The sequence below is a fragment of the Sinohyriopsis cumingii genome, chromosome 14, assembly GCF_028554795.1.
Source record: "Sinohyriopsis cumingii isolate HCF-2022 chromosome 14, ASM2855479v2, whole genome shotgun sequence".
Lineage (NCBI taxonomy): Eukaryota > Metazoa > Mollusca > Bivalvia > Unionida > Unionidae > Sinohyriopsis > Sinohyriopsis cumingii.
The window spans coordinates 117,065,171-117,077,220 of record NC_142974.1 but is presented as its reverse complement, the minus strand read 5'-3'; the positions used below and the strand labels follow the sequence as shown (position 1 = coordinate 117,077,220).

The window sequence follows — 12,050 nt, the reverse complement described above, 5'->3', positions numbered from 1 at the left end:
TATTGGTTTCACATCAGTTTATTGTTTACACATTAATGTAATATTTACCTATCACCTTATTGGTTACACATCAGTTTATTGGTTACACATCAATGTATTGTTTACACATCAATGTACTGGCTACATGTGAACTAATCTGGTTGCACAGCTTATTGGTTACAGGTGAACTTATTTGGTTAGGCATGAACTTACTTGTTACACATCAGCTTATTGGTTGCATATTAATGTACAGGTTACACGTCAAATTGTATGTTATATGCCAACGTCTTGGTTGGCACATCAGCTTATTGGTTGCATATTAATGTATAAGTTACACGTCAAAAATTGTATGTTATATGCCAACGTCTTGGTTGGCACATCAACTATTAGTTGCATATTAATGTATAGGTTACACGTCAAATTGTATGTTATACGCCAACGTTTTTGTTGGCATACCAGCTATAGTTTGCATATTAATGTACAGGTTACACGTCAAATTGTATGTTATATGTCAACGTTTTGGCTGGTATATCAGATTACTGGTTGCATATTAATGTATAGGTTACACGTCAAATTGTATGTTAAATCCAACGTCTTAGCTGGCACATTAGCTTATTGGTTTCATATTAATGTATTGGTTACACGTCAAATTGTATGTTATATGCCAACATCTTGGTTGTCACATCAGCTTATTGGTTGCATATTAATGTATAGGTTACACGTCAAATTGTATGGTATATGCCAACGTCTTGGTTGGCACATTAGCTTATTGGTTTCATATTAATGTATAGGTTACACGTCAGACTGTATGTTATATGACAACATCTTGGTTGGCACATCAGCTTATTGGTTGCATATTAATGTATAAGTTACACGTCAAATTGTATGTTATATGCCAACGTCTTTGTTGGCACATCAACTTATTGGTTGCATATTAATGTATAGGTTACACATCAAATTGTATGTTATATGCCAACGTTTTGGTTGGCATACCAGCTTATTGGTTGCATATTAATGTATAGGTTACACGTCAAATTGTATGTTATATGTCAACGTCTTGGTTGGCACATTAGCTTATTTGTTTCATATTAATGTATAGGTTACACGTCAAATTGTATGTTATGTGCCAACGTCTTGGTTGGCATATCAGATTACTGGTTGCACATCAACTTATTAGTTATACATGTGCTTATTGGTTACACATTAATGGAATGCTTATATGTCAATTTATTGGTTACGTATCAACTTGTTGGGATGAAAACCTTTCAGTTTCACTAGAAAGACAAAATCAGGATAAAATTATATTTAATATGCATGTTTTCTAACATACATGTAAGAGGAGGTAAAACAAATTGTAACTGTTATGGTCAAGAACCAAATATACTTTGTCTTACTGTAGGGTACAGATGCCACTAAATTAAATGGTCCTTACCAACTAGGATGGTTAGTCTAGTTACATGCGGCCAGTTGTTAACCTGCGCACACTCTGTAGACCACTAGTTGCCTTGACCCTACCTTGACATTCATCATCAAATGTCATCCAGATTCATTTCTTAAGATCAGTCAAAACCTATTCCCATTCTGGTCACCACATGAGAGTAGGATGAGCCATCATATGTACCAGAATGAAGGCAAATTCTAGCTATAGTGGTCCGGAATCAAGCTCCATTTGCCTCGAAGTTTGGCACATGCACCACTAGACAAAAAGAGGTCTGGACCAGCTACGCTGGTTAGTAAGTGGACAAATATACCATGACTGCTACACTCTCCACTAACTTTAATATTTGTTTACTTGCATGGCTGTATATAATATTCGTTTCTTTCGCCGTTTCATAGTGAGCTAAGTTTAGTTTCATTTTAAGTTAATGACTTGAGCCAATGTTTAAAAGGGTTTGATTGTCATTGATTAAAGTTCTAATTTCAACCAATTGCATTGCCACTCACATGAATGAATACTATACGTATACCAGATACCAAAATATGGTGTACCTTTTTTGTATGCATACATTACTTCAGTTTGCAAACCATATGCGGGGAATTTTAAGATATTTTGAATCTCTGTGCATAGTAAGTACCTGGAGTGAATGAGAATTATGTCCCTTACAAAAAAAAAAAAAAAAACCTGATTCTTTACAAATATTTCTAAAGATATTTTCTTATCGATACATACTACATTACAATCCACCTGGTTAAATCAGTTGAATTGTAGGGAAGTAGTCGCTTTCCTTTTAATGCACGATATTACTATTGTTATAAAGAGTATGGTGATTTACGTGGATCTAGTTAGTAAATAACTGTCATATGTCCTAAATATATGGGTGCCTGATAGCAGATAATTGAGTGTTGTATTGGCTATTTTCATGTGACATCATCAAACGTGTCAGTTCCATGTCTGCCATTTCGATTCCCAAGCCACGTATTCTGGCAACTATCAACACTGCTATTCTCTGATAATTATGAAGGTACCTCTTGTATTGTGTATGAAGATCTCGTAATACATCGTATTTTAATGGGCATATAAAAAAGCAGATCGAATTTGTCACTTTTCCTCTTTCTTCTTAAAAAAAGCCAGGGTCCATTAGGCTCACGTTTCATTTGAATACACAGAAGATAAAATAACATTTCTTAACAGTTGTTGCTTTCATAAATGATAATACTCTGTCCATCATCACCAAGTACAATATTTAACTGTAGAGTTGGTTTGACAGCTTTCTTTGGTATAAACACTTTCTTTCACGAAACGTATTGGTACGTAAAAGTTCTAGCATAATACACATGCTAATAAATTTAATTCCTTGTATCCCAAAGATCATTCTCTGGACATATTCTTGAATTGGACAATCTTGGGGACATCATACAAAATACGTTTATTTAAATATTGTCAGCTTGTCAGAAATAACTGCATTTCTGTTTGATAACAATATGCATGAGTGCGGTTCATTATTCTATCTTTAAATATCAGCCAGAGAACATCCAACCTTATTTTGTCTTTCATGCTATATGGATCTTAATTTCAGATATCATCGATGAAGTAAATAACATTATTAAAGATTTAATCAGATTATCATCTTCAATATACATGTTTACAAATGTCTGTTAGAGAATCAAAATGGAGGCACAAGATACACGCACATGTCCTTGTTGGTATTTTTACCTACATGATAGTGACATCTCAAAGCAACTCATTAACTGGTTATCAAATAGTATGTCACTAGGTAGTGGATAGTAGATTACTATGTTGTAGATAGCAGATAACGTTTTATGCCACTATATGTATCAAATAAAACAAAACAAGGCATTTCCTTTCGAGTCCAGATAATCCCTAGTTTATTATATTTTTGCCAAATTAGGACCTACAGACTGAATCTTCATGAGTAACGTACGAGGTAATATATTATTTTCGTTACAAAGCAGATCACATAATTTTACACATTTTAAGACATTTAAAACATACTGGACTAAAATTTTGACCCCGTTTAACATTGGATCCCTGATAGATGCTGCATTACCAGTCTACACTAATGGCAACGCTTTGCTCTGCTCCTGTTTGCAGTCACGCGGATCCTTATACATGTTATATCTGTTTCCATAAAAAAATAAGGTGCTGAAATGATTATTCAGGGATCACGCTGTGCTTCGCCAATGTTGCAAATTGCTAACAGTTTTTCTTTATTGACAACAAATATACCAACTGGTAATTTTATTGTGCCCAAAAGAATCGGCTGTATAAACTGCTGCATACAATCTTGAGATTTGGAGTGGAAAAATTCAAATGCACCATAAAAATAAGACGCAAAAACTTGGATAAAAAAAATGGAATCTATTTATTGTTACATAAACAAAACCTTTTTAAGCACATGTACATGTAAACAAATATAGCCACAAACTACTGGCAACAGTAGTATCATAGTGAACTGTTTAGTGAAGTGTTTGTTGACAATGGGATATAGATCAAACAAGGACTACCGTTTTTTATATAGGTGTTATTTGTGTTTTATAGGACTATTATATATTTATAACATGATCTGTACTTGAATTCATGGATGTTTTGCATACATTTAGAGTGATTATTGCATTATGGACTGTACAAATGTAATTTGTCCATATACACGATTATTTCAGACTAGTTTTGTCTTCGTTTAATCAAAAGCACATATTTTTGTATCCGATTTTATTACCCATACCAGTTTCATATATGCATCAATTTCTTCTGCTGACACGATTGGTTATAAAACGGTTTAGTCTTTAACATGGTCAGGTTCTATGGACCAAATCCAGTGCTATTTTGGGGTCACCCTGTATACCTAATATACAATTTAGTCAATTATGTGCTCACCGATATTAGAACAAATCATTATTTTGGAGTTATTGTAAATTCATTCAAAGATATTATGGATTACATCATTGTGATACATGATGACTATTAGCACATCATCACATTACTAGTTCATCAGCACATTCAACATTTAAATCATTCATAACAACATGGTTTGGTGAATCTTACCAAAGTTTTCTTGCACTAAACAATGGCTTTAAACACAAAAACATAAGGAAAACAACAACAACACTAAGTTTCAGATTTTTACTTTGTATTCTCGGGAAATAAATTATTTGTTGAATTTTACAGAGCTGGAGTATGCACAATTCAGAGGTCTCGGAAACACTTAATTATGCGTATGTCGACGCCAATTTTTATATAGGACACAGAAAATCACTGAGGCGCAGGTCCTCCATATGCATAAAATAGGTGTGTGTCAAAATTCAAAGACTTGCCAGACCTGCTTCAGCCACCTGCCTTGTGGGAAAATGTGTTGATCAATAAGCTGTGCTGCTATTTACAATGACATAATTCAGTGGCAGAAAGACCTCTTGACGTACATGTTGCCATTATAAGAGTACGTAAAAAGAACATGATGCAATAGCTGTGTGGCAAGTTCAAAGGCTTTGAATGGCGGCTGGGGTTAAACTGCAAACTTATACTAAGATTGTAACGAGAATCAGAACAGTGCTAAAGCTGCTCGAATTGATAGTTCCAACAGGACAGTAGCTAAGTGTAAGAAAGTGTGTGATGCCTAGCTTAGCGTTTGGAATAAGACCTTACTTGCATTGACAAAAGACAGTCTCAATCTGATCCAGGGACGTCATTGCCCCCCCCCCCCAACTTGCATGTGCTGTAAAATGTAAAATTGCTTTCGCCTATATACGCAAATTAATAAGCCCGTCAAGTTTTGCCCCCACTCCCCAATCAAAGTTTGCCCCCGCCCCCTGATCAAATTTTGCCCCTACATCAAATATTCACTATCCCCCCCCCCCGAAAAAAGTTGAAATGATGTCCCTCCTCTGATAGACAAACATGAGCTATGTCTGTTATAAAGAATGTAATAATTAAACTCAATGGCAACCAATAGTTCTTCTAATTTTCATAGTTTATGGGAACCGCCATGGGTCAGGCTATCAGGTGAAATCTGCGACTAAGCTGCCTTAAAAATGTAAACTTCGCCTTCTTCTGTAGGCAAAGCGAAAATGACCCCCCACCCGTGATTTTTAAGAGGTACATTGACTTACGTACTTTATTAGATGCCCCCCTCGCCATTGCCTGGCCAGTTCTAGTGTTGTAGCGAAATGTATTCATCAAGACATCAGTAGCTAGGCCTAGTTTTGATATCAATTATGGTGGCCGCGAATGGCCGAGTGGTCTAAAGCGCTCTCCGTTACAGATCACTGCCATCTCACCTCTGTCTGTGTAGGTTCGAGTCTCCGATTCGGACAATGTGGTTATGTGAGAAAGCTTGCCAGTTGCTTCTCGAAGGTCAATGGTTCTTTCCGGTGTTTTCCCGGGTTCTTCCTCCACCATTAATACTGGCCGCCATGTATAGCCTATCGTGTGCTGAAAAATGGTGTTAAACCCTACAACAACATCATATGTGATGTGATTTTGATTTTTAACGTAGCTTTAACAATTTTTCAGTCATATCGCTATGATGTCTGCAATGTGGCAGTTTATAGTGATGTCTAGCACTGGGGCATCATGCGGCAGACATGTAGCATGATGTCCCACCCAGTCACATTATCCTGACACCAGGCCGACCAGTCCTAACACTAACCTCTTAATGCTGAACGCCAAGCGAGGCAGCTGTTAGTACCATTTTTTAAGTCTCTGGTATGACTCGGCCGGGGATCGAACCCACGACCTCCCGCATCCGAGGCAGACGCTCTAACCACTAGGCCACCGGAGCGGTTCCTACAACAACAACAACATATCAATTATGTTGACAAACTATTGCCCATTCACAAGCATGTGTTTTGATAGCTGATTGACCATTAACCATTTACCGAGTGAGGTAGCAACTATCACTGCCCAATTTCCGCATGCTATCCTTTGATAATAATAACATGCAAACTTGTGTTTCGAAATTTTAACAAGAGTGTGTAAATACGAATTTGTGTTTTAAGATCAGAATCGCTTATCTGGATACATATTAACTGCCTCTTGTACACTATTTCATCATAAAATTAGTTTAAAACTGTAAGTGAACCAGTAGGCCTAATGGGAAATAATGGTGGACATCGCTAAGTATGGGATGTACCAGTTTATTATACTGTTTTCATATATCATTGGGCAAATATATTCAGAAAAATATACAATTCATTGAAAGCAAAGCATATGTATTATTTTATTAAAGATTTAACTTTAAAATGCACATTATGTAGGTCAGAAACGTATGTGACAATGTCAAGTTGTTAAATTCGCGAGATGCGTTGTTGTTGTTGGGTTTAACGCCATTTCTCAGCACACCATAGGCTATGCATGGCGGCCAGTATTAATGGTGGAGGAAGAGCCCGGTAAAACCTTGGGAAGAACCACCGACCACGAGAAGGTACTGGCAAGCTTTCTTACATACCCACATTGGCCGATTCCTAGACTCGAACCCACACAGAGGTGAGATGGCAGTGATCCGTAACAGAGAGCACTTTAAACCATTAGGCCACTCGAAATGCGATGTAAGGTGTAAGTTGTTTTCTGACTTGACATGTATTTGTAAATGTATGGAAAAAGCAACAAAAGCAGATACTACTTTGACAAATAAATAAACCATAAATTTGCAATCCTGTCAATGGACTATTGTAATGATGCAAGATTAATGTGAGTCTGTAATTGTATGCAATTCAGTGTGTTATGTTTGAATAGTTACGGTACTGTTTTATCTGCAACGAAGAAATGAGGACGAAAAGTATGAACTGAAGACATGTATGTTTGCTCTCATGTACAAGGTACAAGGGTTGTTTCAAAGAGATATTTGCCCTCATGTACAAGGTACAAGGGTTGTTTCAAAGAGATATTTGCCCTCATGTACAAGGTACAGGGGTTGTTTCAAACACATTTAGAAATCTTTGAAAGTGCCATTATTGTGAACTTTTAAAAAGTATAAATAAATAAAAGAATTTTAAAACTTGATTAAGCATTTTTACTAACTTGAAATTACAGTAATATAATCTGGTTACTCAGTTAAAATTTGTTACAATGTAGTTTCTGTTATTCTCTTTTAGAGTAATTTGGTCAAAATAACTTAGAAAATTGCTTACTTGAAACATAGTACATGTATTGCTTAAGTCCAAAATTAAAGGCAAATATGAAAACTGGAATTTAGAGGGCTTAATTCAAGTAAGAGTACATAGTACTGACCAAAAGAATAAGTCATTTCTCCCTTAAATTCAAGTCTATCTTGACCTCTGAAGGGGATTACAACTTTTGCTGGTGGGACACCTACTTTTACCAAAATGGACTCCTAGTTTTAAAATCCTAGTGATACCACTGTCAAATGTAGAATACATACCATTGGCATATATGCCATGGAAGCAGATATAACACAAGAATGAACAATTGTCACAAATAGAATGTGTACCATTGCCATATATGCAATGGAAGTACATATAACATAAGAATGAACAACTTTCTCATATAGAATGCATACTATTGGCATATATGCAATGGAAGCAGATATAACACAAGAATGAACAACTATCACATATAGAATACCATTGCCATATATGCAATGGAAGTACATATAACATAAGAATGAACAACTTTCTCATATAGAATGCATACCATTGCCATATATGCAATGGAAGCACATATAACACAAGAATGAACAACCAACTGTCACATATAGAATGTATACCATTGGCATATATAATAATATAATAATACTAATGAGGACTTTGTGTAGTGCCTAATCTTTAGAAGCTTTGAGCTTCTAAAGATTAGGCGCTACACAAAGTCCTCATTATTATTTACAACATCATACAACAACTATAAGATAAAAAAAAACATATAATGATATGATCACAAAAACCAACACCATGAAATTAGAAAAAATTAAAAAACATGTTGAGAATATTTAATGTAGGAAACATTATTAGGTCTTTAAGTTTGTTCTTGCAGTTGAAAAAAGTTCAGTGGGCAATTCATTTCACGTTGCTGGGTCCTAGTATGCAAAAGAATGCTGTCCATATGACTTTGATTTCATAGTGGGAATAATGAGTATACAATTGTCAGAAGAGGAGTGTAAGTATCTTGCTGGTGTGTACACATGGGTGAGGTCAGTTAGTTATGCTGGACTAGAGTCCGACAGTGAAATATAGCACAGAAAACAAATTTTGTGTTTGATTCTGGATTAAATAGATAGCCAGTGTAGGGTACAGAGCAATGGGGAGGTGTGCTCTGATTGTGGTACTCTAAGTATGATCCGAGCAGCTGTGTTTTGAACTTTTTGCAGTTTCTGGAGCAGATATTGAGATGAAGCAGACAGAATTGAGTTACAATAGTCCAGTCTTGAAAGTATTAATGAACACATGTGTTTTAGTGGCATCAACTGAAGATATTTGCGAACCGAGCTGATGTGTCTCAGCTCAAGATATGCAGCCTTACATATGTTCTTGACATGTAGGTGCAATGTGAGAGCACTGTCCAGAGTAACACCTAGGTTGCATAATGATTGTGCGTGTTACTGATATTTATTGTATGAGGTAAAGGAATTCAATGAGAAAGTCTTTGTATTGTGATCAGAATTGCCTCAGTTTTATCATCATTCATCTGCAGCTTGGAAGCAGATATAACACATGAATGAACAACTAAATGTCACATATAGAAAGTATACGATTGGCATATATGCAATGGAAGCACATATAACATAAGAATGAACAACCAACTGTCACGTGCTGGGAAACCATTATTTACCTAAACATTGTCAGCAGACCTACATCACTATCAAGGAAAACACTACTGTACACCCTTTAATATTTAATTTTCTGTATGAACGGTAAATCTCGTGAAAAAGTTTAATCACGCAATTTCATATTTAAATGGTTTATTTCCAGTATGTATCCTAATGTGGCCTTTTATTTTTTTTAAGTCATTATATTTGCATCTTGAAAGTACAGCTCTACATAGATATTATATCTCCAATGTCACATTTGAATGGTTTATCTCAAACGTGTATTGCCATATGCTTCTTCAAAGCACTGCTCTGTGTAAACTTTTTATTACAAAGTCCACAGTTGAATGGTTTATCTCCGGTGTGCACGAACATGTGCTTCTTTAAACCACTATTGTACCTAAACATTTTATGACAAACTTTACATTCTAATGGTTTCTCTCCAGTATGTACATTCGTGTGCTCATCCAAATGGCTTCTACGCATAAACATTTTATGACACATTTCACATTTGAATGGTTTATCTCCAGTATGTACATGCAAGTGCTCCTTCAAATCACTACTACGTGCATACATTTTATCACAAACTTCACATTTGAATGGTTTATCTCCAATATGTACAAGCATGTGCTGCTTCAAATAACTACTCCGTGCAAACATTTTATCACAAACTGAACACTTGAATCGTTTATCAGCTGTATGTAGTAACATGTGCAGTGTCAAATCACTATTTTGCGTAAACATTTTATGACAAAGTTTACATTTGAAAGGTTTATCTCCAGTATGTATTGACATGTGCGTCTTTAATGCAGTACTCTGTGTAAACACTTTATGACAAACTTCACATTTGAATGGTTTATCTCCAATATGTACAAGCATGTGTTGCTTCAAATAACTACTCCGTGCAAACATTTTATCACAAACTGAACACTTGAATCGTTTATCACCTGTATGTATGAACATGTGCAGTTTCAAACCACTATTCTGTCTGAATATTTTATGACAAACTTCACATTTGAATGGTTTATCTCCAGTATGTATCGTCATGTGTGTCTTCAAGTGGAAGCTCCGTCTAAACAGTTTATCACAAACTTCACATTTGAATGGTTTATCTCCTGCATTTTTCTCTATGTTCATCTTCAGCAGTCTGTATAAACACTATCACAAACTTCACAGTTAAAAAGTCCAGAAATACTAGTAACGTTCCAACCCCTCCTAGTTTAAAAAACAAACAAATACAAACATAAATACAGATAGGTCTAGCGTTACAACTCGTCGTGCCTGCTGTATTCAATAATACAACACCAAACTGTATTCTTTGGGTTCAATTTTGGATTAAGGCAGCATTTCGCAATCTCGAGAAATTGCATGACCGTAACCGTGCAAGGCGAAATAAAAGTAGAGTGCTTGGGACTTATAGGTCGAAATAAATTTCTGATATAATACATCAACAGAGTTTCCGTATTTGCTTGGCGACACGAATCCTTAAATGTTTATCTGACATGATCTGCCGGTAGAAATGGCAATGCCGTCACTTGTCTTATAGAATTGTACAAATGTTCCTATTCCATATATACCGATGTCCAAACTTAACGCTGGAAGTGTCACCCTACTGCTTGGATCAAATTAAACACACATCCTTTGATTGGGTGGCCGATAAACGGGCCATCTAAAAGCTGTCTGACTTAAGGCCGAATCGACCAGGAACCCAGCTGCGAGGGATGATTACAGCCAGACAAAACCACAATGAAGTTCACATCTAACCATACATCATTATTTGCACGTGCCTATCGCGCAATTATTCCTCATCAGACTTTGGAGTAAATACAGTCTGAGCTCTCCACCTACACCCCGACAAGCCACATTAGGTGGCAAGGGATAGTTTCGTAAATCGGCCCTGGACAAATCTGTAACTTGAGGCTATGGTGTTACCTTTCAGTTATTATTGTTTACTCACTAAAATATGTGGATTTATTTGTGAACAAAGTGTTTTGTGCTTGAAATTGATCTAAGGCTTATACATATCCCATAGTTGTTTCGCATTACTTAGATATTGATCTATCAATAGATGGCTTGGAAGAAGAGGGACCCATCCCTACTACAGGAATCATGTCGCAATTATTAGTTCCGATTCCCACAAATATAGTCTAAGTCTATTTTTAGAGTATTTTGTCCTGGCTCCTTTTGGTGATGACACAAGGGTTAGATTTACGCATTCAGTGTTTTGTTTTAAAGGCAATTGCTGATTCTTTTGAATTTAAGCAGTATGGTGTGGTTTTCTGTGTGTATTTCGACGACAGTGCACGGTGGGTAATGAGGAATCGAAGATGATCTGTTAGTGAAATATGGGACCTAATGCACGATTATTTGTTTATAATACAGCCTCTGAAAAATACCAAATCCCGGAAACCTATCAAGTGAGTTCATCTTTGAATGTGTTTTAGAGTGGGATATAATTTATTTATCATTTGGACACAATGTACAGTAAAGTACAGAGAATACTTGTAGAGAATATTAAGTAAAATCATCGTGTCCTGACTTCTGTCAATAGCATCTCCTTAAAAGTTTAAATTAGCATTACAATTTATTATTAATGATAGACATGAAATTTTAATATGTTGTGTATAATGACTTTTAAACAGAATAATGAAATTAAAAATTAAAAACATTAATTTATATTTTATTTAATTTTCCTAGAGAATGGATGTATATAATATGTATTGGGAATGATTTTCAGTATTATCATCACGCATTAATCCTACGCCATAACCAAGCTGCAGTGATGAATATTTGTGAAATTATATCAGAGAAAAATATCCTAAGTGTCAAAATGACCTTTATTTAAAATACACGAAG

General features: G+C 35.6%; 1 protein-coding gene across 1 annotated transcript; it reads right to left on the bottom strand.

The window, feature by feature from the left end:
- Positions 1-5,294: 5,294 nt before the first annotated feature.
- Positions 5,295-10,488, bottom strand: LOC149784668 (uncharacterized). Its single transcript, XM_089932718.1, has one exon. The coding sequence runs from the start codon at positions 10,329-10,331 to the stop codon at positions 9,468-9,470; it is 864 nt and encodes a 287-aa protein (XP_089788844.1). The 5' UTR covers positions 10,332-10,488; the 3' UTR covers positions 5,295-9,467.
- Between the last annotated feature and the right edge of the window lie 1,562 nt (positions 10,489-12,050).

Excerpts from the sequence above, each read along its gene's own strand:
- LOC149784668 (XM_089932718.1), bottom strand. The coding sequence starts at position 10,331 with ATGAACATAGAGAAAAATGCAGGAGATAAACCATTCAAATGTGAAGTT.